General features: G+C 43.3%; 1 protein-coding gene across 3 annotated transcripts in view; it reads left to right on the plus strand.

Annotated features, from left to right (window-relative positions):
* The window catches only part of WDFY4 (WDFY family member 4), a 353171-nt gene that overhangs the window by 243460 nt on the left and 81901 nt on the right, over positions 1-27810 (plus strand). For all 3 annotated transcript variants that reach the window (XR_008426691.2, XM_045196058.2, XM_053922799.1), the window contains exons 44-47: positions 15573-15721; positions 20867-20987; positions 23197-23282; positions 25143-25205. Coding sequence is in view for 2 of the 3 variants with exons in the window: in XM_045196058.2 (XP_045051993.2) it covers positions 15573-15721; positions 20867-20987; positions 23197-23282; positions 25143-25205 (419 nt within the window). In the remaining variant the exon portion in view is untranslated. The remainder of the gene's footprint in view (positions 1-15572; positions 15722-20866; positions 20988-23196; positions 23283-25142; positions 25206-27810) is intronic.

The raw sequence follows: 27810 nt of genomic DNA on the forward strand, positions 1-27810 counted from the left end.
GTGGTTTGCCAACATTTTGTTTAGGATTTTAGCATCTGTGTTCATCAGCAATATTGGCCTGAAGTTTTCTTTCTTTGTTATGTGTTTATCTGGTTTTGGGATTAGGATGATGTTGGCTTCATAAAATGAGTTTGGGAGTGTTCCATCTTCTTGAATTTTTTTTGAAATAATCTGTCAAGGATGAGGTTTCACTCTCCCTTAAATCCTCTGTAGAATTCTCCTGTGAAAACATCTGGTCCAGGGCTTTTGTGTGTTGAAAGCTTTTTGGTTACTGTTTCATTTTCATCAGGTGTTATTGGTCTGTTCAAGCTTTCTGTTCCTTCTTCATTCAATTTTGGAAGGTTATATTTTTCTAGAAATTTGTCAATTTCACCTAGGTTTTCACATTTCCTGGCATGGAGTTCTTCGTAGTAATTTCTTAAGATCCTTTGTATTTCTGTGGTATCAGTTGTAAATTCTCCTCTTTCATTTCTAATTGTGTTTATTTGGATCCTCTCTCTTTTTTTCTTGATGAGCCTGCTTAAAGGTTTGTCAATTTTATTTATCTTTCAAAGAACCAGCTCCTGGATTAATTGATCCTTAAAATTGTGCTTTTAGTCTCTATGTAATTTAATTCTGCTCTGATCTTGGTTATTTCCTTTCTTGTACTTGCTCTGGGCTGTCTTTGTTGTGGTTCCTTGAGTTCTTGTAGGCATATGGTTAAGTTGTTTATTTGAAATGTTTCTATTCTTTTTAGGTAGGCCAGTATATCTATGAACTTCCCTCTCAGGACTGCCTTTGCTGTGTCCCATAGGTTGGATTGTTGTGAGTTCAGTTTCACTTGTTTCCAGACACTTTTTGATTTCTTCCCTAATCTCGTTCTTGACCCATTCATTGTTTAATAGCATGCTATTCAATCTCCATGAGATTGAGTATTTTGGGGTTTTTTCCTTGAGATTTGTTTCTAGTTTCATTCCCTTGTGGTCAGAGTAAATGCTTGATATCATTTCAATTTTCTTGAACTTGTTGAGGCTTGTTTTGTGTCCTATCATGTGGTCTATCTTTGAAAATATTCCATGTGCATTTGAAAAGAATGTGTATTTTGCTTCTTTGGGATGAAAGGCTCTCTATATCAATTAAGTCCATCTCATCTAGGGCATTGTTCAATGCCACAATGTCTTCGTTGATATTTTGTTTAGAAGATCTGTCCATCTTTGACAGTGGGGTGTTAAAATCCCCTAGTGTAATTGTGTTGCTGTCAATATCTTTCTGTAAGTCCTCCAAGATTTTCTTTATGTATTTGAGTGCTCCTATGTTTGGTGCATATATATTTACAATAGTTATGTGTTCTTCGTGGATTGTTCCTTTGAGTATTATGAAGGGACCTTCTGGGTCTCTCTTTATGGCCCCTTTTTTGAAATCAATTTTGTCTGATATGAGTATTGTTAGCTAGCCCTGCTTTTTTTTCCTGTCCATTTGCTTGGAAAATTTGTTTCCAGCCCTTCACTTTCAGTATGTGTACGTCTTTTGTCCTGAGGTGGATCTTTTGTAGGCAGCATACGTGTGGGTCATGTTGTCTTATCCATTCAGCTATTCTATGTCTTTTGATGGGAACATTTAATCCATTTACATTTAAGGTTATTATTGCTAGGTACTTATTCATTGTCACGGTTTTGTAGTAGTGTTCCTCTCTCTCTCTCTCCTCCTTCCTTTCCTTAAAGCAGTCCCTTTAGCATGTCTTGCAGAGCTGGTTTGGGGGAGGTATATTCTTTTAGATTTCTTTTGTCTGGGAAGCTCCTTATTTGGCCTTTATCTTGATTGAGAGCCTTGCTGGGTAAAGTAGTCTTGGTTGTAGGCCTCTGGTTCTCATTACTTGGAATATTCTTTGCCATTCTCTTCTAGCTTGGAGCGTTTCCATTGAGAAGTCAGTTGCTAACCTCATTGGGGCTCCCTTGTATATTACTTCCTTTTTCTCTCTTGCTGCGATTAAGATTCTCTCTTTGTCTTGGAGTTTTGCCATTTTGATTATGATGGGTCTTGAATTGGGCCTGTTTGGGTTCCTCTTGATTGGGACTCTCTCTGTTTCCTGAATCTGTGTGACTTTTTCTTTCACCAAATTAGGGAAATTTTCCATCATGACTTTTTCAAACAGGTTTTCTATCCCTTGCTCTTCTTCTTCTCCTTCTGGTATCCCTATGATATGGATGTTATTACATTTCATGTTGTCCTGCATTTCCCTTAACCCCTCTTCATTCTTTCTGAGCCTCTTTTCCTTTTCTTGCTCATTCTGGGTGTTTTTTTGTACCTTGTCCCCCAGTTCACTGGTCCAATCCTCTGCTTCACCAAGCCTGATTTTGATTCCTTCTACTTTGTTCATCAGTTTGGAATTTGAATTTTTCATTTCCTCTTGGCCCTTGTTGATGGTTTCTATTTCCTTTTTCATATTGATATAGTTTGCAGTGAGTTCATTGTAGTTTCCCTGTAGTTTTTGGTAATTCTCTGTGAGCTCATTGAGTTTCCTGATAATCATTGCTTTGAACTCAATAGCTGATAGTTGACTTGCCTCTTTTTCATTTAGCATTGTTTCTGAGACTTCCTCCTTTCCTTTCATTTGGGGATTGTTTCTTTGTCTTCCCATTGTTTGTGAGACTCTTCCTGTTAGCCTCTGCTTCTTAAGTTGCTCTGTTTTGACCCCCTGGATTTATGGTGTAAACTTCTGTGGTAGAATACCTGTGAGATTCAGTGGTACAGTCTCCCTGATCTCCCCAGCTTACTGATCTCAGGCTGTGAGTTATGTTGGCTCTGTGTATGTCTTTGTGTTTTGGTTGTTGTTGGGCCTTTCTTTGGTGGGTCCTTCCCACCAGGTGATTATCTGAGGGTCAGTCTGTCCACCACCTCTTGTTTTCTGTTGTGCAGGTGTGGGCATGTTGTGTTGGTGCTTGTTCTTCCATGTATACAAGGTGTTGAGGCTTTTCTCTTGCTCTCGTTTAGTTGCTTGTTCTGGGTAATTTCTCCATTGTTTAGTTGTATTTCCAGATAGGTCCTGGGTTGAGTTAGTGTGACTTCCACTCCCTTCTTCACCTTCTTCTTTTCTTAGCTGTTGTTGGTTCCTTTTTTGGTGGGTTTCCTCTTTCAGGAGGTATGCTGGTGTTCACAGCTTCTACCTACTCTTTTTTGTATAGGTTGTAGGGGGAAGGCAAAATGGTTTAAGAGAGCAGGAGTATATTCTATGATATTTAAAGCACAAGCCCTTAGAGAAGAGATAGGCAACCCTTTGGATATGTATAGTGTTAACTGTGATAATTCACCCACCTAGCCACTTTTTAGAAAGTGTGGAAAGAAGATAAGACTCTTGTTGCAGGGGCAGGGGAGAAGGATTGTGAGTTGGATCTAGGAAGCTATGAGCTTGTGGGAGGTCAGATTATGAGGTAAAGTGAGATTAAAGGGTAGAAAATAGGTATAAAGTGTGAGAAGATAGAGTTAACCACACCAGTAATAAATTTCAGGAAAGAGTGAAGTGGACTGATATCTGAGAGGGGTTCTGTGTGGTATTTACAAATGTATGGAACAGCTATTATTTACAATAGTAATGGAGCAACAATCATATGACGTAATCTATGTGATCTGGATAACTAGAATAGGGAATATAGGTCCTAGAGTCGTGTGTCAATGGAACACAAGTGAAGTGAAAGGCAGTTAATTAACAATACACTATGAAAGAGAGAACAAGGGGAAACCAGTCAAACAATGCAAATTAACCCTTCAAGCAAAGAAGACTAAACAGAAAGAAGAGAAATACAAAAATACTAATAAAATGAGTAATGTAAGAATAATGAAAAAATAATAATACAATAACTTGCAAGTTCTCTGGAGAAGCAAAGTGAAATTTGTTTCACTGTCTCAGCTTTTGGGATGCCCCCTCTTTAGGTCCAACTCTGGTCTTTTCACAGTTCCAGGTTTTATTGTCTCACCTGTGGGAATTTAAAAAAAAAATAAAGAAGAAGGAAGGAAGAAGAGATATAAAGGGAAAGAAAGAAGGAGTAGACCAAGAACGAAGGAAAGAGAGGAAGAAGCTGTTAAAAGAAAAATAATAATAATAATAAATAATAATAATAATAAAGAATTACTTTAAAAAAAGCCTCCTGCTGGCTTCAAACTGGCTTGGCCAGTTTTACTGGCCTTTATGGCTGTATCAGGCTCAGGGGGCTTAGTTTAGCTCTTCTCCTTTCCCAACCAGCACTTGGGCAGCCACTAGCCCAGCTCTCCAGCAGCCCCTGGATCCAATGGTTGAGGCACTCACCCTCCTCGGGGCTATAGGTGCACATGTGGGGCCTTCCATGGTGCGCACTCTCCCTGGTGCCTTGGATGTGGTCTCAGGTGCCCCCAAGGTGCTCACTCTCCCTGATGCGTCAGATGTGTGCCCGGAGGCCCTCCAAGGTGAGCAATCTCCCTGGTCCTTCGGATTTGGGCTCTATGACCCCACACCCCTGCAGGAAGAGGCTCCCTGGGGTAGGTGTGCAGATGCCATAGGCGATTGCTATGTAGACCCGACCTGCCTAATTGTACCTGCCTAATTGTAGAGAGGAGACTGGAGCTGCTGCTGGAGAATTCCCCAAACTGTGCAGAGTGTCTTTTCTTTTTGAGAAAATCCTCCTGCTCAATCCTTCTGCTCCATACAAGGGCCTGTCTTCTCACACAGCCCACCTCTCCAGCTAGACCGGGACCATCTGGGTCAGGGCCAGACACAGCCGAACTCTCAGCTCTCCCCAGCTGGTGCCCACAGTTGATGTGGGTTTACCACTTCGTCCTTATTGCCCTCCCTGAGAGTTCAAGCAACCAGGTCTCTCTCGGTGCTGCTCATACCTTTTTTGGCAGGGGAGGGAGATTTCATTCATTTTTTATGGCTGAGTAATATTCCATTACATATATGTACCACGGCTTTTTTATCCATTCATCTATTGATGGGTACTTGGGTTGCTGATCTTGACCACTGCCTGCTCTGAGACCTGGAAAACTGGTCTCTTCTTTGTTGCTGTCTCCACTGCTTTCTGCGTCACCTCCTATCCATGATCTTGGCACCCAGGCCAACCGTCACCATATCACCTGTCTGCCTCTCTCACTGCCTAGGGAAGTCATTCAGTAAATGCTAATGAATGAAGATTTATTAAATCTATATTCATTTTATTGTGATTATGGAAGTAATATACGTTTACTATAAAAATTTAAAAGTAGGTTTTAAAATATATGTGAAACACATATACATATAAATATATATGTGTGTATGTATATATAGTATCCATAGCTGCTGAGAGCTAACAGCAGATAACAGATTGGATGTGTCATATGTTAATATGTTCATATAGGTAAATGGATATTTAATAAATGTTTAGTAAACTGAAAAGACACAGCTGAGATCAATGCTTTCTTACTATAATAACTTTTCTTTGTCTTAACCTTAAAGGATTATATAAAACAGTGATTCTCAACCGGGGGCAATTTTACCCCTGGAAGATATTTGCCAACATCTGGAGACATTTTTAGTTGTTGTAACTTGGGGTCATGGGTGCTTCTGGCATCTTTTGGACAGAGGCCAGGGATCTGCCAAACATCCTACAAAGCTCAGGAGAGCCCCACCCTCTACCAGGAAATCATTATTGAGCCCAAAATGTCCATAGTGCCAAGATAAAACACCCTGACATGAAGAATACATATTAAACAGATCTCAAGTCCTGCCTGAGAGGGTAAGGAAAAGTTGGATTATTTGTTGTTCCATATTGGATCTTTTCATTGTTTTGATAAGAAGACATCAATGGCAATGCTTTGGTTTAGTTTGGCATGTTAATTTTCTACTGCCGCCTAAACAAATTATTGTAAATATAGTGACTGAAAACAACATACATTTATAATCTTAAAAGTCTGATACAACATGTCTCAGCTGGTTCTCTGCTTAGAGTCTCACAGGGATGAAGCTGAAGCATTGGCAGGGACGCATTTCTTTCTAGAGGCTCTGGGAATGAATTTGTTTCCTGGCTCATTCAGGTGTTGGCAGAATTCAGGTCCATATTTCTGTAGGACTGATGTCCCAATTTCTTGGCCTGCTGCCAAACAGGGCTAATGCTTAGCTTCTAAAGGCCATCCACACCCTTTGCCTTGTGGACCCCTCCCTCCATGTTCAGAGCAGGCTTTAGCAGGTGGAGTCCTTCTTACCCTTCCAATCTCTCTGACCCTCTTCTGCCCCATGTCCCTCCACCTCACCGTTCCATTGCATCTCTCCTACCTACACTTCTGCCTTCCTCTTCTGATGCAAAGGGCTCATGATATTACATTGGATCCTCCACATAATCCAGAATAATCTCCCTATGTTAAGGCCCATTGATTCATAACCTTAATTTCACCTTCCAAGTCCCTTTAAGCACTGCCTAGGTGAGTGTTTGATGGGGTAACCAGGAAGGAGGCTCTTGCAGGACATCTTTGGAATACTGCCTGCCACATTTGCTGTCACTCAGTGTCCATATCCCAGGTCCTCTTCCATGTTCTTTTTCCTTGCTCTTCCAAGGAGAACTTCTGCAGATGGCCCAGTTCCCATGAGGTTCCCAAAGCCTGCCTACTGGTTCCAGCCCTGACTGGGCTGGGCTATGGGCAAGGTCTGGAGTTTATAGTCACAACCAAGAACTAGTCTCAGCCCCAACTGTGTAGCAGATGGTACTTGTGCTGGTCTCAGAAAGTCTTGTTTTTGCTAATTGTCTCATCCAGTGACATTCCCCTCAGGGGCCTTGCTGGGGGAGCAAGAGCCTGAAGTCCACAGGTGACTTACTTTCTCAGCTCCTGAGAGGCAGGACAGAACCAGGAAGAAGCTGTTCTCCCATCCGCCCCTGTCTTGTACTTAAACTTCAGTCTTACTTGGTCTCCATGTTGCACAGCAGGAAGCTGTCAGAAGTGCCATGCGTGGCTTGTTGTGGTAGCAGGAATGCCAGGCTGTGCAGACAGGAGTAAGCAGAAGCCATCAGGGGCAGAGAACAGGAGTTGTCCTGCTTTCATCTAGCACTGGTGTCCCCTTGCTTGCCGGAAGGGGCCAACCTGAGGTGGGGACTCAAATGAGTGTCAGCCCCCTGAACAGGAGACTGAGCAGCTTCAAGGGCAAGGTGATTTTTGCTATTGTCTCAACCTGTGTTTTTTTCACAAGTTGTTTTCATTCCTTTCATTGGGTTGTACATGCTACCTCTGGTTTCCTGGTAAATTGTGGGAGATATTGTTTCCTGATTCAGTCTGAGTTTCTCCACTCTCAGAGGAACTGAGCCACCAGACACACCTGCTCCCTAAAGAAGCAAGTATGGAAAGAGAAGGCCAAGGCCATAGGGAACAGGCTCCCTGGGGTAGGTGTGCAGATGCCATAGGCAATTGCTCTATAGACCCGACCTGCCTAATTGTACCTCCACCACTAATACGTCCAGTGACTTTGGGATAAGTAGCAGAACCACTCCTGAGCCTCATTTCATTTATTTTTAAAATGGGACTATACTCTCACTCATCACTTTGGGTCAAAGATCAAAGAAATGCTGCGTATTCCTGCCCAAAACTCTGTGCCCAGCATTGGGTGAGAACTCAGTGGGTTGTGTCTGCTGTTGGTCACTGTGGCTGTTGCTCTTTTTTTAATAGTCCCTTAGGATTTGTTCTCTCCAAGAAGGAAGGAGGAGTGGGGTACAAACCCTGGTATCTAGATCATGGCTCTGAGGAAGTAGGAAAAGTCCTGTCAGTGCAAACAATGAAGTACTCTAATTCAAACCTGTTCCCAGCCAGCCTCTGGGTGCTCTGGTGAGGCAAGGAACTTCAGGGGTTAGGGAAATGCTGTGGTGAAAGCTTGGGCAGAATGGGGGACCCAGGAGTCTAAATGGGCCTGTTGTCCTTCTGAGATGATGGATGATGAAACAGTGGGTCAGAGTAGGACCCATGAGAGGCCTGACCTGCTGGGATGGGGCTCCTCTAGGAGTTCTGTGCCTCTTCCAAAATGCAACATTTTATGGAAAAGAGGGAATTTGCTGGGTTTGGGGTGTGGATTGATGTGTGCTTAAACCGAGGAGCCCCCTGAGTTTAAAGCATGATGTATGGAGAAGTGCAGGGAGGTAGGCCCCAGAGCTCAAGAACATCCTTAGGTCAGAAGACAGGAGTCATATCTAGAGTAGAGAACTCTTTGTGGATCAATCCCAGCTGACTGGTGAGCTAATGAGGCCTGTGTAATCAGGCCCTGTACATTGCACCACTCAGATTCTCACAGCCTGATGCCCACCTGCTAACCACCCCCCTGCAGCTGAGGCCTCCTGCCTGAGTGAGCCTGTCCTGGTGTCCCCATCCATAATGCACTCAGAGCCCTGGACTTTCCACAGCACCCTGTGCTTTCCACAGCACCCCGCTCACTCTGCTGCCAGCATCTCTCTCATTGCATGGCTCTATAATTATTTCTGAGTCTGACTGTAATTTTTTTAAAGGCAGGGACAGGCTTGGGTTCAGCCTTGTCTCTCTCTTTCATGACATACAGCATTTATGCTCTGAGAAGATCTGGAAAGCATAGCTAGGTAAGGAAGCCATGGGCAGGGAACCAGTGGGTATGCAGAAGGGCAGGGTGGGGGCTTGAAGAGTGGGCAACCTGCTTACAGCTTCAACTTGGGTCTGCCCTTGAGTGCCTGGGGACTCTGGTCAAGAGGAAGCAAGTACTGGGTAGGCCTGTCTCACAGGGGAGCCTCTCTGGGAGCAGGTGGGACATAGCTTGGCAAAGGCTGGTCACCATGGCAACTCCACCACCACTGTTACTAGAGAAGCAGTAGCCAGCAGTTAGTTCCAGGGGGCAGCTTGGCACCGGGAAGGTGCTCAGAGAGACTGAAAGCATCATTCCACTCTGTTTGTTGCCATCATTGGCAAAAATGTCAGTAGCCAGACACCTGGAACCCCTGCTCTGTGTGCTCTTCATAAGACATGTCCTCTGATCTCACCATGGTCCTGCAATGGAGGCTTTCCATTTCCATTTCAAAGATGGCAAAAACAGCCTGGGCAGGCTACTGACTGGAATTGCTGGGATTTCATCTCAGGCCTGTCTTACTCTAAGTTCACATGATTTTCCACTCTCTCTGCTATCTCCCAGCCTACTGTACTGGGCAAGTTAAATAAACTCTCCACCACCCTGTCCTTCAACAACCCTCCTATGTTGGGCTTGGGAATGTTGGCTCCAGGCCCTACAGTGCTTCCTCTATAACCTTTCATTAGCAGGTGGCCCTCCAGGTCCCTCAGCACACATGGCATCTCTGCCTGGGACACAGCATGCCAAGCATATGCCAACCTGTTTGCCTGCAAATGCCTTAGCACTGGTTTGCTATGGCTGTCGTCCCTGTCCACTATACTTTTTGTCAGGATAGATCTAGAAGTTGAAGGATTATTGCAGTGACCTTTGAATCATGAATGTGTTCAAACAAAGGTACAGAAAGTTTGTGTGCAGCAGGGGTGTGTGTATGTGTATGTGTAGGGAGGTGTTTTCTGCATTTCCCGGGCTGATACTTTCTGCTTGTGTTAAGACATTTTGTAGCAAGTATTGGATACAAGCTGGGAATTCCCCTAATTCAGGTATCTTCATAAAGCCTGAGGTCTTGTGCTTTCTCTAACGAAAAGCACACCAACAAGGTGGTGTGGGTGGTGGGTGTATCTCATTCTCAGAAAGCCTAGGAGCATCTACCTTCCAGTGGCCAGAGATAAGGTGGGAAGGCAGCCCTGGCTCCTCGTCTCCTGCCATCTCAGAAATACCTCCTTTCCTGGCTTTTGCCATGCACAGCACAGGGGACTCCAGGGTGTAACAGCCTTTCAGGCTTCTGGATGGCCCACCCACAGAAGGCCTCTGGGGAAGCAGGTGGCCTGGAGCTGCAGGATGGTAGTATTTAAGTCACTTCTCTGTGTGCACGAGGGAGCTTTGATTGCCTCCAGCAATGTTCCTGGGACAGTAATTATTCTGTGTCACCATGGTGTCATTGATTAATGATTCCCCAAACCACAAACACATTTCTCTCCCAACAGTTCCACTTGACGTGGAGAGTGGTTTGTTTAATGTGTGTTCATGGTAAGCCTGAGTCAGCCACTGTGGTGTTGGGGACAGTCCCTTGTGCCTTCCATGCAGAGGCTCTGAGAGGTGAGGCTCAGACCCAGTCCAGTCAGAAGTCGAGTAAGGGTTATTTTCGCTACCAGTGTTCTCATTAAGTACATTAAACACTAAAAATTGAACAATAAGAAAAAATGTTTAATTAAAAAAATAAAAACTAAACAGTAGTTATTTTTTATACAAACTCGGTGTGAAATATTAGACCTTGGTGGAATGAAATCATCTCAAAGGGGGAGAGTTTTGCTCTGGACAGCAAAGTGCAGCGCCAAGTTCTTTCCAGCATTTTTTGTGTGTAGAAGGTGAAGAAGTGTGCTAACCTTTCCAGATTTTAACTTCTTCTCTGTGTGAATTGCCATGACTGACTTTCTAAAACATAGAGTTGCACATGTCATCCCTACTTAATACCTTTTGAGACTCTCTTTGGCATATTCTGTGCACAAGACCACTTCTGAGCTGGCCCTGCCCTTCTCTGGACTGGCCTCCCTCACCTTTATGTACACAAACATGCACACAAATGCACACACCCCAGATTTTATGCTCTAATTATACAGAATTACTTGTAATCTCCAAACATGTCCTTCTGGCTCTAGACTTAATGCCCTGGACTGCTCCTCCCTGTATTTATCTTCTTAACTCCTTACCCCACCTTGGGATCACGTCTGTGAGAACCACTTATCTGGTGTCACTCCTGCCCCTTCTCTCACCCTTGTCTGGCCATGCTTCCTGCTCTGTATCCCCAGAGTGCCCACAGCATCCCTGCCATGCTGTGCCAGGACAGTCTATACTCTTCCATCTCTCCTGTTAGACAATGAGCACCATGAAGGCTTCATTTCCCTTTGTGCTTAACAGTGTGTGGGGCCCACACCAAACATTCAATAATTATCTGTTAAAGGAATGCATTAACAAATGAATGAGTGATGAGAAATATGCTTTCATAGCCTCACAGGTGTTCATGGGTCAGTTTCTCAAAGTATAGTCTTCTGATAACCTACATCCAAATCATCTGGGCGGTCTATTAAAATGCATATTCCAGGGCCTGATCTGCACCTACTAAATGGGAACCTCTGGGGATGTGGCCTGGGAATATGAACTTCAACAAGCATCCATCTGATTCTTATACATATCAACTCTTTGAATAAATGCCTAAGATTCACAAGTCCAGGTTTTACAGTATTCAGAGCTGCCCCAGCTAGAAACGAGTTTCAGTTTCAGTTAGTCACCATCAAGCAGATCCTTAGTAAATGCAGCTTAGGCTAAACACTGCGCTTTGAACCGTCTTCAGAACTGTAAAACGTTTGCTGTGTGCTGGGGCAGTTTCCATGCTTTCCCACCTAGTCTCCTCCACGAGGCAGGGCTAGAGGCAGGCCTGATAGTGGGTTTGCTTGTGGCAGTGGCATGTACAGGCAGGCAGGGGGCTTTCCTGCTCTGTATCTGCCTAAAGAGATGAGCTGATGCAGAGATCCTCACACTGTCTTCTCAGATTTGCCAAATCAGTATATAAAACACAGTATGTCCTTATCATTTTAATATACTTTTATTGATTACTAATGTGACAGAATGCTTCATGTAAAAATGTTCAAGGTAACAAGAATAGATGCCGCACTGCATAGGTAGCCAATATAAATGTAATTCATATAGTTTCTCTCCATTTTGATACTGAACTTCTCCTCAGCAATCTGTGCATTTTTGAAAAAGGAGCATCCTCATTCCATATGCCATTATAGGAGACTGTATCGACAGCAGAGTGTAGGCAAGCAGGAGATGTACAGAAAGGCATGCATGCTACATGTGAGCAGGCTAAAGCATTCTCTGTGGTAGATTTTGCACAAATATAAGTGAATGGACATATTAGCTCTGTTCTGCATACCTCATATGACAGCTCTGCACCTCTATTTTCCCATTGATGATACCAGTGTTGCACTCAATTGCAGGTGAATAGCATGGGAAAAAATTTGAGCACCTGCTGCTCATCTTCCCTTTTTGCAGATGTGCACCCCGAGGCCTGACTCCTGCAGGACCTACTGTCACGGGCTTCCATGGAATGCCCCTTTAACTTCAGCTCTAGCATTTTGGGGATTTCCAGACAAACAGTTCCTTACACACAGGTCCAGGTGTTAGCACATCTTAGTCATTCGCCTATCAGGTGTGATAATGTCTCATCCAGCTGATCTTAAAGAAATTCTACTTATAAAGCAGAAGTTCCACTCTTTCTACAATGATCAATAGACTCAGGGCATAAGAAATTTCTTAAGCATGAGTAAACTGGGGCTGGGGCCCTCCCAGGGCTGATTTAAATGGAAGAGGGGGTAATAGTTCACTTGGGTTCATTTGCCAGTTTTTAAAATGCCATTCTTTTCTAGCAGAATCAATGTTTAAGCTATTAACCCTGTTCTCCCTAGACATTTTCCTTATAATTTGGTTTGTTCTCATTGTTACTTAGTTCTTCCCAAAGGAAAGCACCAGAACACTGTGAGAATGTGCTCCAGTCCCTGCTGTTGGGACCCCAGGGGTTGGGTGAAGGTGGGACCCCCTGTGGAGGGAGGGATTTTGGAAGTACATAGGCCAGACTGGTGCTGCCATTCCACATCTCACCAGGTGAACTTGAAAAAAAGTTTGAACAACCTGGCATAGCCCTCCTAACAGTGCTGATGGGAGTATGAACTGGTGCCACCTGTGAGGGGGCAATCTGGCAATAGTTATCAGAGTTTAAAATACCCACACCTTGGACCGGAAATTCTATTTCTAGGAATTTAACCTACAGATTTACTTGTGTATTCAGAGGGGCATATGTCCAGAATGGTCACTGCAATATCATTTGTCATGTCAAAACATTTGAAAACAATGCTAATTAAGAGGGAATTGCGCCAATAACTCATAGTACAACTATGCAAGTGAATGGTCTGCACCTATTAATAAGGGTGGGACAATTCTATAAGAAGTGACTTGGAAGGGTCTCCAAGATGGACTGTTAAAGGAAAAAAAAAACTAGATGCAAAACAGTAAGTATAAGAATATGCTATTTGTGTAAACAAAGAGACTATGTATAAAACAGGTTTATGTGTTATTCATAGAATGCCTTCAGAAGGATATATTATAGGAAAAGCAAAGTCTCCCCTATACCCTCTTATTAGAGTGTCCAGCTAGGCCTGAGAATTGAGTTGACAGAATACAGATTAACAGGAAAACAGGAGATTTTATTTTCACATGTACATGGTAGCCTTCATGGGGAAATGAAGACCTTAAAGGTGGTTAGGTTTAAGAGTTTATATACTAGGCTGAACAAAGAGTAGTAATTGTGAAAAAGCAACTAAAATATATAGGGAGGCTAAAGGAAGATAAGGGTTAGTTTACTAAGGTTTGTTTGTATAGATTTCTTTCAGTCTTGGCTCCTTATCTCTGGTGATAAGAATGTTTTTTTCCTCCTGACATAGGGTGGCCATCTTTCATATGGGAGTTTTGTTGCCTGCTTTTAAGAAGAAAAGGAGAGGTGCAAGTACCTTACTTGTACCTTATTTTTCAAGTGTCTTTAACTCAAAATAATTCCCATGCCAAGGTGGCATATTTGGGGGTACATATCTGGCACCTCTTGATATAAGAGCATGGTTATGGTGGCTGCCTCTGGGCAAGGCTGGGGGACTTCACTCGATGCCTCAATCTCAATGTTTAATGATTCCTTTATACTCAATGCTTCCTTTTTTTTCATTTTTATTTTCCACAGCTTCACTAGTAGTAGTTCCTGTCAATTCTACATCTTCTTGTTTAGATTCAGTTATGTCTCCCTGTCCTCCCACTTCCCTCTGCCACCCCATCCAAAGCCATCACCCCTCAACAGGACTACTGAGGTGGCCACATCCTCACCCTCCTGCCACTCTTGGCTCGTTCCAACCTACTATCCAGCCAGCAGCCAGTGTCATCTTTGAGAAATGACCATTCCTTGGCTTTCTATTGTAACCAGAATAAAACCCAATAGCCCTACCAAGGCATCTAAGGCCCTCTGTTCTGAGCACTCCTACTTTCCAACTTTGTGTCAGTCATACTGATCTCTTCTCTCTCCTCCCTGCCTCTAGGCTTTGAACCAACCTTCCTTTTCCCTGAAATCTTTTCTCCCAGCTTTTCATGCTGTCACATTTTCACCCTTCAATTCTCAGGGTTTTTCTAAAATAATGCCTACAAGTTTCGCTCTGCCTTATTATCACCCTGTTTTTCTTTTTCCTCTCAGCACATATCACAATTTGTAATTGTTTATGGTTAACATGTTTGTCTACTATTCATCTACCTCTACTGGACTTTAAGTCCCAAGGGGATTGGATTCTTGCTTATCTTGTTCCTCCCTGTATGCCCAAAGCCTGGCTCAGGGCCTGGCATGTAGGTGATGCTGAATCCATAACTGTTGAATTGAAAAATGTCTGACCCAATGAATGAAATTGTAAATCAGTCCATGTTGAAAGTGCCTCTGAGGGTGATTTTAGGGCCTACTCCAGTAGATGCAGGAGAGGCCAGGAGCCAGCTGCCTGCACCAACTTGGGTTACAGGAACTAAGTAAGACCCTTGGCTCATCCTCAGTTAGGAAAAATAGTTCAGTAATGACTTATCCTGGATTTTAGTGATGAGTAGTATCTTGGAACAAGCCCTTGGCGACCCTGGCTCTCACTTTGACTAATCCCATTTGACATGGAAGTTGGACGACTCACTCGGGGCCTGCTCTACTGGTTTCACTGCTGTGCCCTCATCCTTGCCCCCAATGGTGAGCAGGGAACTTAGCTTCAATCTTTCATGAGAGTCGTATCTCTGGAACCTCTTTTTAATTTTTATTTCTAAATTAGAGTAGTAAAACCTCCCTTGCCCAATTGTAAAAATTATATTGGTTAGTGTGTAAAATATTTACAATCATCATATGGTAGGTAGTCAGAAAATGTCAGTTCCTCTTTTGTGTAACAGGAATTAGCCCATTATTATCCTGAGAAAATGTTGTCCTTTGAATTATTCTTGGTCCATTTGGGCTATCATCTAGAATTTATTTATTCCCACACTTATTTCTTCAGAAATTTATTCCATGTACAGACCCACTAAGTCCTTACTTCATGTCTGGGTCACACCAAGGCATGGTCCCAGGAAAGGGCTCCCTGGAAAGCCAACTCTGAGCCAGGAAGCTTATTGGGAGTGAGGGTTACAGGACTGGACAGAGGGAGAAGTGGTGCTGTGATGAAGTCTCCAATGAGGATGGAGGTAGCCATGGGTAGTAAGTACATCAAGTAACTAAACAGGTTGTTGGGTATAGAAGAGCCACTTACACTATGAAAAGCAGTGTAGCTCTGAGACAGTGGCTGATATTCTTATAAGTGCTACTCTTACCTCCAAGTGCCCAGTGGGTGACCAGTCACTGCCCTCCTACCCTTCATAAAAATGACAGACATGCTTCACTTGCCCATGGCCTGACTCTGGTGCTCTCTCCCTCCAGGTGACACAGAAGTACACCCTGGTGATTGTACAAGGCCACATAGTCTCCGAAGGGCTCCTGCTCTTTGGCCACCAGCACTTCTACATCTGCGAGAACTTCACACTCTCTCCTGTGGGTGATGTCTACTGCACCCGCCACTGCTTATCCAAGTGAGTCTCCACTTCCTCCAGCAGATTCTCCTCTGAGCCCCAATCTTCCTTCTCAGCTACTCTCACTGCTATCCCTCCCACTTTGCTCTTACTATGGATGTAGGTTTGGGCCTGAAATGAACCATGACAAAAAAAAAAGAAAGAAAGAAAGAAAGAAAGAAAGAAAAGAAAGAAAAGAAAGAAAGAAAGGAAGGAAGGAAGAAGGAAGGAAGGAAGGAAGGAAGGAAGGAAGGAAGGAAGGAAGGAAGGAAGGAAGGAAGAAAGAAAGAAAGAAAGAAAGAAAGAAAGAAAGAAAGAAAGAAAGAAAGAAAGAAAGAAAGAAAGAGGAAAGAAGAAAGAAAAAAGAAACTTAAAACACAGGCTTCCTTGACTCTGGTTCCCCAAAGCTAAAATCTGGAATGGATAACAGTGTGACAGCTTCTCATGCCTCTCCCGATGTGGAGTCCACCACAGAACAAAGGGGTCATTTCTTAGGTTATTTGGGTAGTAGAAGCCAGTCCCATCAGCTTACTCATTCAACAACTTGTTGATTATTCATTATTATGTAAGACATCAGGCACTGCCCTTTCATGCCCAGCAAGTGCAAACAGCAGCATGGGAGGTTCCTTTGGAAAGAGTTGGGAGCACACTAACATCATCCGACAAAATATGTGTTATGGGAGGATTCTTTGGAGGTCACACTTGGAGAGACGGCAAAAGGAAGTAGGCTAAGATTTGAATCTTGAAGGATTTGAGTAGAAATTTGAAGAGTTACTTTACACCAACTTTAACACCAGAGGTCTCTGGCAGGAAATTCCAAGGTTACTTTTTATGATCAAATGTATTTGGTCTATTTTGGTTCAATCAAGCTCTTGTGCTTAATTGATTAAGAGAATTGATTAATTCTCTTGTGCTTATAGACTATAAGCCATTCAAAATCAAATTGACTATGTTTGCAATTTTGCTAGAAGTTAGGTTGTTAAGTTGTATGTTTTCAGTTGATCACTGCTTTTGAAAGGATTTGGATGAGGATTTCTTCATCCAGAAATGAGCCTGGACTTTTCTGGTTAGCCAAGGCTCAAATGATGACCTGTTAGTCCAGTGTTTCTCAAATTAACTTACACTGAATCGCCTGGAAGCCTTGTTAAAATAGACTTTTGGGACTCACTTTTACCCCAGTTTCTAATTTGGCAGACCTGGGGTAGGGACTGGGATTTTAACAAGTTCTTTGCTGCTGCTGCTGCTGCTGCTACTGGTCTGGGGGCCACACTTTGAGAACTATTTTAGACTATTGACAGAGGAGTCAGAGTCTTACCTGCCAATAACTAAGAATTTTTATTCTCAGTTGCCATATTATTTCCAGCCTATGTCAGGAAGCAGGAGTTTAAGGAGTGTGGAAAAGTAGATGTCAGCCCACCCTCCTTTGATTTAGATTTGCTTTAAAATGCTTGGCATTTTTCTCTCTGCTAGTTTTCATCTTTTATTCATACCAAATGTTTACCGATTGCTGGGAGTCCTCTGTGCTTTTCCAAGGCAGAAGAGCATAATTAATACTTGGCACACACATCTCATCTTATTGCTCATGTTTTATTGATACTGATCAATATGGACAATGGGTCTGCAGACTTGCTTTTCTGAGAGCTGATGAAAGCTTTCTACCATACCTATATTCATGGTAGGCATGTGTGATACCTGGCACAATCCATTGCTTCCCTCTTCACCTCTGGGTTAAATCCAGTTAGTGTTAGACAAGACCTTATTAATTAAAAAAATTGTTTTATGAGCTGCATCTAATAATGATCAAATTGACTCTATCTGTGCTTTTAATAGAAGCCCAGTTTTCAGGTTGTATGTATTCACTTGATTTGGAATGAAAAGGGAGATTCCCATGTCTGGAAATGTACTTTTCTAGAATGCATATAAGAGTATAGTGAGAGCAAATTACACCCTGGAATATCATTTGGGGATTTCACAGGTAATTTCAGTCACCATACCTCAAAGAAGTATTTGTTACCCCAGACAGTGCTTTCTCTCTGAGGTCTTGTCTACTGCCCTAAGAAACTGCCGGCACTCATGTGGAGGCAGTTCTCAGAGACAGACAGGCTATAGATCATGTCAGATCAATGGGGATCAAGTCTTGTTTTGACCATGGAGACTAAGGAAGATACATAAACAAGCCAGTTAAAAATAAAGCTAAGTCAACCCTGAAATGTTTCTCTAAAAGACTGCCTTCAAATTGAGTGCAGTTGAGAGCATTAGACCTTGAAAGAGGCTCTCTGATGTACCATAAAAATATCAAAATAAACTGAACAACACTGCACATCCTCCAGCAGAGATTGGAGTTGGCACTTTGGAACTTTCCTTAAAAACTAAGAACTTTTCTAGAAGGTTTTATTTTGTTTTCACAGTATCCCTTTTTAGCTGAATAGGATGACTCTATTAGGTTACTAGGACTGCTGTAACAAAATACCAAAAGCTGTGTGGCTTTAAAAAATAGATATTTAATGTCTCACAGTCCTGGAGGCAGGCGAGAAGTCAGACAGCAGTATGGGTGGGGCCACTCCACTTCTACAGCTCTAGAGGAGGATCCTTCCTTGCCTCTTCTAGCCTCTGGTGTTTCCTGGCCATCCTTGTGTTCATTTGCTTGTAGATACATCACTCCAGTCACACAGCCCTCTTCTCTCTGTGTGTCTTTACATGACCTTCCCTCAGTGCATGTCTATCTCTGTGTCCAAGTTTCCCATAAGGAGACTAGTCATACTGGATGAGGGACTATCTTAATAACTTCATTTTAATTTTATTACCTCTGGTATTTACCTATTTTTATTTTTTTATATTTTTATTATTTTTTTAGAATTTTTTTAATTTTTGTTTAAGTACAGTTTTCTGCCTCTCCCCCCACCCATCCCCACCACCCCACCCCTCCCCACCTCCCTCCCCCATTTCCACTCCCCCCCTTTTTGTTGTCCATATGTCCTTTATAATTGTTCCTGTAAACCCTTCACCCTTTTCCCCATTATTCCCTCCCCTCTCCCTTCTGATCAGTCAGCCTGTTCTCAATTTCAATGTCTTTGGCTATACTTTGCTTGTTTGTTCATTTTGTTGAATAAAGTCTATAGTGAGGAATTTGGTGGGTGGGACTTCAAAATATCTCTTTGGGGGGAAATAATTTAAATCATAACATTGTCAGTCAAGTTCAAAAGTTAATTTGGTGGAAATCTAAACCATCCAATCAGCTCTTTGAAAGAGGATGCTTTTAATCAGATATTTCCTCCCTATTGGTCAGCATTTTAAGGCATCATTTCTCTGTTTAGTTCAATTCATCAAATACTCATTGAAAATCTGTCTTGTATCAGGCACTGTGATAGACTCCATAGATACAAAAAGGTGAGTCAGATGTGGGCTGACTCTGATAAAGAGTTTGTGATCTAGTGAATGATTCTAGGTATGAATTTTAGGTATAACTTCTGACAATAATTGAATATTGGGTGATAATAATAATTGGATAATGGAGTTGTCATTGTCATTCTCACCAGTGCCTTCACCTGTGATGCTGTTTGACCTAAGCCAAGGGTAGGAGCTAGAATTACCTCTATGGCCTCAGTGGGAGTCAGACAACTTTACAGGAAGCTGATCTTAGCCCCAGAGGGAAGCATTAATAATGAACTAAAGGCCTCAGCCAGCAGTAGGTTTGAATTGAAGCCTCTGGGCAGAAGCATCCAGAATAAGAGCCACACTTGTATTTGATCAGTCCTATAGCAACATGGATCAGAGCAGGAGGCCTGAGAGGATTGTTCCAAGAAGAGGCAGGAGGAGCTGCAAAGGGCTGGAGTCCATACCCTTGAGGTCTGGCTGTGGAGGGGGCTAAACAATGGCTCAAGCTGTGTCCCTTGTGAGCAGCCTTCCTTCTACCCAGCAGTAGCCATTCAGCACAGTAAAAAGTCCAAGCCGTTAGCATGACATGTGCCAGACCACCACACCTGACCACTGGCTGAAGAAGTTCTGCTGGCCTGGCCTGAGGGCCTGATCTGTTTCTCGGTTTCCCTTGGAATCATGATCTGTAGGCTAGCCAGTGAGGGCTATAGTTGGAGCTGGGATGGGGAAGGGGTGAAACATAATCTTCTCACCCATTATGCCACTGTGTACTGGTGTGTGGGAGTCTGTCAGCTCTTGATTCTTTGGACTGTAATTGGTATTCATGCTTCTTGGGGGCTGAGGGGCTTTTGAGGCCCTTCATTTCTCAGGTCCTAAAAGAGCATTCTATCAGAGCTTCTGTGGTCATGTATACAATCTAAAATTACCACATAACTCAGATATTCAGAAATGTAACTGTCCATAACTGAAGTCACTTTATTTCTCAAGTCCACTTTTTATTGGTGGTAAAAGCTTCACGTGGTTATCTAAAAGTATTTCAGTTACTTCCAGTGCAGAAATTGTTCTTTTTGGGATAAGTAATAATCAAACTTTTGATTCTCCCTACTCTTCTTCTTCCTTTATTCCCATGGGGAGTTATTCAATTCTGGGAGCAGCCCTGGTCTGGCCTCTGCTGCCATGTATCTGGTCTCTGGCTCTGGGCATGTGCTCTGGAGGCTATTGGTGAGGCTGTGGTCATTGTTTCCCAGCCCACTGGCATCTCAGAACTGCTGCACACCCTCGTGGGGGCTTGGTGTTCTCTGTGACTTTCTCCCACGCTACCCTAGATGCCACCGTACCAGGATGCATGCCGCCCGAGGGCATGCCTAACTTGAACTTTCTTATTGGATCTTGTCATATTTCTGCCCTATTTTCAGAGCCTGAACTTTCCCCAAATATGACTAGGGTATCTCCTTCAGTCTTCCTCCACCCCCTCAATCCACTTGGACCGCTGTACTGAGAGAAATTTTTTACATGAGTGCTCTTCTGCTCTCCATTCAGTGCCACTGTCGGTCCTGGAGGCTGTCCCTTGCTGCCCCCTCACCTGGTGAGACTGATGCCCCATCCTACTCTTCAGGGCAAGGCTAATGAGGACAGGTGCTTAGGGTTTATCAGGTCAGTGGGTACTGACACCCTGATCGACAGTGACTGTAGCACCTCCAGTATGTCCCAGAAACTCAGGGAGGGCTGTGGGACAGAAGGGGGACAAGCCCACTAAATACCCTCTCACTACATGTCTTATTTTCTTTTCAGCATCAGTGATCCATTCATTTTCAACCTGTGCAGCAAAGACAGGTCCTCTGACCATTACTCATGCCAGCGCCACAGCTATGGTGACCTCAGGGAGCTCCGGCAGGCACGCTTTCTCCTGCAGGTATGCCCCAGGAAGGGGAAGGGGAAGACCATCTTGTCATTCAACTGGTGGTCCAGGTGCCATCAATGCCCCATCTGAATGTGAGGGACACATGCCCATGACCCCTTCCTGCCTGTGCATAGCCCAGTGACCTATGGGACACACCTGTACATTCCCCTGGCTTATGTTGGGTCTGGTCCCCTGGCTCAGGGTTCTCACTTCTTCACTCTCATTCCAGCCCCTGCCACTTGGCTATCAGGAGCTTGTTGCTCTGGGTCATGTAGGATCCAGCCTGTTTGCTTTATTTTCCCCTTGACATGCCCAGATCTTCCTTGGATATTCAGGAATATAGGACAGGACAGCTCCATTGCCCCAGGGCAGAGCTGATGCCTGAGAGTTGAGTGCATGTCTGCCTTGCCCTGTTCTGACCCCATGGACCTCTCAGCTGGCTGCCACCCTCCATCCACCCTCCCCACAGTCTCACCTATCTCCAAACTCTTGGTAATTTACTGGACCAAGCGGTTTAGAGTTGTACTGATTGTTCCCTCCAGCAAGGGTTGCAGACCCTCGTCCAGGGGGTCTTCGAAGGACTCACCCACATACTAAACACAGAAGATTCCTTTCAGAGGCAGAGCTCTGCTGTCAGCTAGTCACAACCTAATGTTCTGGTCCCACCTAAGGTATAAATCTCTCAGTTTAGAAGGCTTAGAAGTATCAGCTCAGTGGCAAAGGGAGGAAGAACTGTGGGGCTCCCAGTGGCTTTAGACACATCTGACCTTCACCAGCCCAACCTCTGCAATAGCAAAACTGCACTCATGCCCAGGGACCTCCAGAGCAGCAAGCAGGGGAAGATCAGGATCCACCCTTTAGGACAAGAGGGGCCAGATCATCACCCCCTACCCTCTCTGTGGGTGTTTGTTCTGCAAAGTCCAACAGGGGGCAATGCTTGGCCCTAAGGAGAGAATAGGAATGCCTTTCATTCATAAATTTCTTCACTTGTGTAATTTAGCCTGTGATCCTCTTGAGGTGTCCTTATTACTTTCTGAAACTGCAACTCAAGGAGGCCTTTCTGTGGGGGCTTATTTTAAAAAACATCAGAAATGACAAAGGCCCAGCAAGCTGCTAGCATTTGACCAGCTCTCTCTCTCTTCCTGCCACTCCACTACTTTGCCCACAGAGTGTTGGTTCTCATTTTGCCTGATCTTCTTGCACTTCTTTGCAAAGAGTTGAATGAGAAAGGGATGAGTTTCAAAGGTCCTGCCCTGAAGGTTCAGGGCAGTGTGGCCTGCATGGACCTAGTCCTGACCTTAGCTCTGCTACCTAGGCACAATGGGACACCTCTCTGGGCTCTTGTTTCCCTCTAGTAAGCAGGGGACCACACCTTGTCTTTTCTACCATTACATATATAGGACCTAGCACATTTGGGAGGCACATATTAAGAATCAAAATTATTTTTTAATGATTATATATCTACCTCACAGATAATACATAGTAGCAAATAGGTATCAGTAAGTGAGCTTCTTTCTCCCAGTAAACAGTGACTGTTTCTAGATGGTTGGTTACCTTGGAGTGGTGGAAGCCAGATTTGGGAGTGCTGTGTGAACAACCAGGGGGGCAGGGAGCTGTGCGCACAAGGCCACCATGTGTCCAGCCCTGGATTCTCCCAGGAGGAGGTCTGAGCATGGGCGTTCAAGGTCGCTGGGCAAGCCACAGCCTCTATAGATTCTATATTCATCATCTATTTGCACATTATTTATATTTCTGTTTATAGAAAAAAAATCTGAGGCTCTTATGTGCACCTGTAGAGGACAGGGGTTTGCCTAATCATTACAAATACTTTCCCTCTGCTCAGGAGCCCAGTGAACTGAACTTTGAGAACTCCATTGCAGCCAGACAGAAGCAAGACCACACTGTGTTACTGGATGCAGCACTCCATCTCTGAGTCTGACCCTGACCCACCCCACCTGGTGGATGTTCACTGGTCAGGAGATAAGTCTCAATCTTCTGTAAATCAGACACTTATGAGAAAGCAGTCTCTCAGTTTTTAAGTTCCATTCTTCTGAGGGTGCATGCATGAGAGTCTCCATTTCATATCCTCTGGTTCCATTTTAGATTGAAATCCTTTCACACTTGACACAGAGACCCAGTGACCTATTGCCAATAGCTCTGTTGACTGAGGGTATCACCATTCAGGAAACTTCAGGATAAGTACATGGGTTTCTCTTTATAGGACATTGCCCTGGAGATCTTTTTCCAAAATGGATATTCCAAGTTTTTTGTCTTCTACAACAGTGATCGGAGTAAAGTCATCAAAAGGTAAGTATTTGAATATCCTCTGAGGAAACTGAACCGGAGCTGAGAGCAGAGGAACAGAGACTGCTCAGCTCATTCTCAGAACTGTTTGAACCCACAGTGAAGAGGATTTAGGTTAGACACAAGGAAGAAATTACTGACCCACAGAGCCGTTGAATTATGGAACAAAGTATACAGAAAACTGTAGAACCACCTTTTCTAAGTCCTGGGAAACAAGCACCTTTTCATGGACTGAAGTACCATATTTTGCTGTGTATAAATGTGCAATTTTTGCCCAAATTTTTCAGGGAAAAATAAGGATGTACATTATACATGAGTAGTACTAATTCCATCTCTATATAAATGCTTTTAATTCTTTTATTTATGCTTATGCTTTAAAAGTATAACTATAGAAAACAATAACAACATCTGTATGCAAAGTAATACCTGGAATACAATAATCAATTTTGTTTCTAAACATAAATAAATAAAAATTGAATTAAAAAATTAAAATGAAAGATTTTTTCCCTAGAAGTTCAGGTCAAAAATGTGGGTGCGCATTGCACATGGAAAAATACAGTAATTTAAGACAGTAATTCCTAAAGAGAGAAAAAAAAATGTGCAGACACAACAGATTTAAGAAACTGGATGTTTAATGGGCCTTCCAGAATTTTCTGGCTTTATATTGTAACTTCCCAAGTAATTTTTTTTGGCTTAAACTTTCTTTTGATTCCAGTTGCCAATTTTAGGTTGTTCTAACTTTATATTTCATTGGAAATAATTCCAAACCCTGATTTTCCACTTCTGTATAAACATCTTTTTTCTTAAAGGCAGAAGTCTGCTGTTTTAGTTTAGCTTTTCTTTCTCCAAATAGATTAATCAATCTAAGAAATGTAAGCTAAAACATTTCATACTAATATCTATTTATTTTTACTACTCTTAAATTTTTAAATAAGTAGAGATTTGTAGACAGAATCTGGAAAGTACAGAAGAGAAGGTAGGTTTCTAGCCATAAGCAGACCACACAGAAGTTGGGGCAGCAATGTTTGACTCTACTCTGAGCAGTAAGTTGTGAAGTGAGATTTGACATCACTGACCTGAATGACCCAGGCCACTTTGTGCTCAGAGGTTCTAGTCTTGCCTTCCTGTTGGCCCTGGCTAGTCACTGGCACCAGGACCAGCTGCAATGTGCACAGGGCAGGGCCAGAGTGGAGAAAACTCCTGCAGAGAGTCCGTGTGCACCAGTCTGGGCACATCTCCATTAGCTATGATTTTCCCTTTGAGTTTCTTCCAAGAACTACTGTTGTATTGCCCCCAAAATTTTCTTCAAGTTCCATTTTAGACTACACTAAAGGAGTAGACATGTGATGTTGAACATCATGTTCATTTCCCTTATGATTTCTGGGTATTAAAGTTTTTTACAGTTAATCTAGAAGTCATGCATCTGTAGCTCGGGTAGTGAACCTCGACTACCTGCACCCCATCCTACTCAAGGAGCTTTAAATTAAGATTGCATTTGCTCCCAGAACACAACAGTGCTTTGTGAAATTGGCAATGGAAATGTACAGTGTCTGGCCCAGAGGAGGTATCTAAAACATGTACTTTTTTAAAATTGTAACTGCTGTTTTATTGTAATGATTGGTATTATCAAGGCTTGAATGTGTAATGCTTTTTGAATGTGTGTGCAAGGCTTGAAGGTGTTGTGTGTGCTTCAGAGCTATACACAGGCCTGGTGCTCAGTACTCACAGCCTGGAGGCAGGATGAGACTGGAGGGTCAAGCACCCAAGCTCTAGCTTAGCTCTGAAAATGTCTCCCTGGTGGTGGAAGGGTCTCACCTCTGCTGATAAAATGACCCTTTTTATTTTACTTGTTTGCTTGTTTAGCTTCTGCTCTTTTCAACCCAGCTTGAAGGGGAAAAGCATTATGGAGGAACCCATCAATCTAAGGTAATGGTGTGGGGAGAGGTCCAGCCATGCTCTCGAGGCATGGTGTTGGCCTTGCTTTGATTTCATTTGCCTGATCCTACTGTAAAATTGTCACGCAAAAACCACACCAACCCACCTTCCCCTTATTTTTTTCTCTCCCACCCCAGACTCCCTCATCCTGTTCCTGAAGTTCCTTCTGACTAAAAACCTCTAAAACAGATGGGATGTCCCATATGCTTTGTGGCTTTTTCAGACCAAAGTGGCAGGGAAAAGACCTCTGCCCATGGTGGTTGGGAGCAGGTTGCCAAAGAAGTGTCATCCAGGGCAGCCTTGGCGTCAGCCTTGGCATCAGGGCCTGTGAGCAGTCACAGGCCTGTCCTTCCTACACAAGGCTCTCAGAAAGCTCACAAGCTAAATTCATGTATGCTGGTGAGTGAATCAGATTTAATTTATGAATCTATGGTAGGGAGCATATTTCCCAGGGAATGAAATGCTTACAGCCCCTTCCCAAGTCACCCCTTACAAGTACCCAGTTTTCCAGAAGGCCAGTTGGGGGGGATCAATGGGCCATTTAGGAATGAAAATAAAGGAAGAAAGATGTTGGTTGCTAGTTTTCTCCAGGAATGTGTGGGGATAGGGGAGGGAGGGATTTCCCCAAGAGTGGCATTCAAAATAACTGTACTGACTATGGAATGGGAACCACCAAGTCATTCAAAATTATTTACTGATAGTTTGTTTTGTGTGATGTTTGCTACTTGACTGAGCAACAAGAAACATATGGAAGCTCTTCTCTGCCCTTATAATCTCTTGAGGAAGATAGACAGAAAACAAATTAAATAAATGAAATACAAAGCATATTAGATAATAAGAATAAGTATAAAATATATAGTAGCTAGAAATAGGGACTGAATGAAATCTTAGATAGGATAGTAAGGGGAGGCCTCAGCAAGAAGCACTATTTAATTTAAGACCTGAACAAATTGGGGAGACAAGTTATTCAGGTAACTAGGGAAAGAGCATTTCAGGCCAAGGGAAGAGCAAAGCAGGGACAGCATGGTGGCATGGCTGGGGCCAGAGTGGTTGACAGCTGGGAGTCAGTGGGAAGAGAGGTAAGAGATAATAGGGCTAGTTCATGTAAGCCTAGGACTTCATGGTAACGATGCTGGCATATTGGAGGAATGGTGTGACTAACTTATATTTTAAAAGACTCACCTGTCTGCTGTGTGGAAAACAGACCACAAGGGCATAAAGGCAGAGCTGAGAGGCCAGTTAGGAGGCTTTGCTGTGATCCAGGTGAGAGATGATGGCTGGGAACCAGAGGGTGACCACAAAGATTAGGTGAAGTGCTCAGATTATTGACATGATTTGAAGGTACCTCTGATGGCATTTGTTGACAAATCAAGTGTGGGGCATGTGCCTGTGAGAGAAAGGACTTAAGGATAAGCCCAAAGATTTAGGTTGCGTTGGAAAATGAAATGGGGAAGAACACAGGAAGAACTACTTTGGGGGTGTGGTAACCATAAGAGCCCTGTTTTGGACATGTTAACTTTGAGATGCCTGCCATACATCCAGGTGAATATGTCATGTTGGCCATTGAATAAATGGATTCTGAGTTCATGGAGAGGTCCAGGTGAGAGGTAAGTTTGGAATAGTATTTAAATCATGAGACTGGATAAGATTACCAAGAGAATGAGAGCACATGGACAAGAGGTTTGTCCCTGGGGCACATCAGCCTTTAGTAGTTAAAGACCTGGGGAGGAATGAGCAGAGAGACTGAGAAGGTGTAACCAGAAAGACAGGAGGAATCACAGATGTGGAAGATGTCTTGAGAGTCAGGTTGTGTTTTAAGGAAAGAGTGGTCAACTTTGTTGCTCATCAAGTGTTGATGGTAGGCCAAGTGAGATAAGAACCGAGAAATGACCATTGATTGCAACATGGGGTCATTAATGACCTTCAAAAAATCCATTTGAGTGGCTTCCAGAAGTTCCCGGTGGTTTCAGGCAATACCTCTTCACTTGGTAGATTATGGAGAAGTCTAGGACATACTTGGCAATGGTCTGGGAGGCTTGGGTAAGCAGGAAGCCACCGGAGGTGGAGTAGCTGTTTACCAACTGGACTGATATATTTCAATAGTTCAATAATAGTAGAAACCTAATTGTATATATAAATTGAATATTAGCCCTGACGATCTCATATTGTCTATGTTTCATACAAACCTTTATCTTCATACTTGGATTACTCTGCAATGTTTCAATGCAAGTGGTAAAAAGACATTTTAAACTAACTGAAGCAAAAGAGAAGATTCGTCACCTCACATACCTAAAGGCAAAAATAGGTCTGGCTCCAGGCATGTGAATTCTCTGGGCTCAGTAAGCTCAGGACACTGTGACTCTCCATCTCACAGTGAGAATCTCCCCTGGATTAGCTCCCTTCTCAGCAGGCTATCTTAGCAGAAGGGCATCACTGCCCCCCAACAGCATCAGGCTGATAGCCAATTACATAGGAATTCTGCCACACAAGGAATGCTCTGTCCCAGTAATGTCAGCAAAAGTTCCCAAAAGTGATTTTCATCTGCCCAAGTTAGGTTGGTGCTCATTCCAGAACCAGTCAAGTGCTTTCATAGGCC

The sequence above is a fragment of the Desmodus rotundus genome, chromosome 4 (genome assembly GCF_022682495.2).
Source record: "Desmodus rotundus isolate HL8 chromosome 4, HLdesRot8A.1, whole genome shotgun sequence".
Taxonomy (NCBI): Eukaryota; Metazoa; Chordata; class Mammalia; order Chiroptera; family Phyllostomidae; genus Desmodus; species Desmodus rotundus.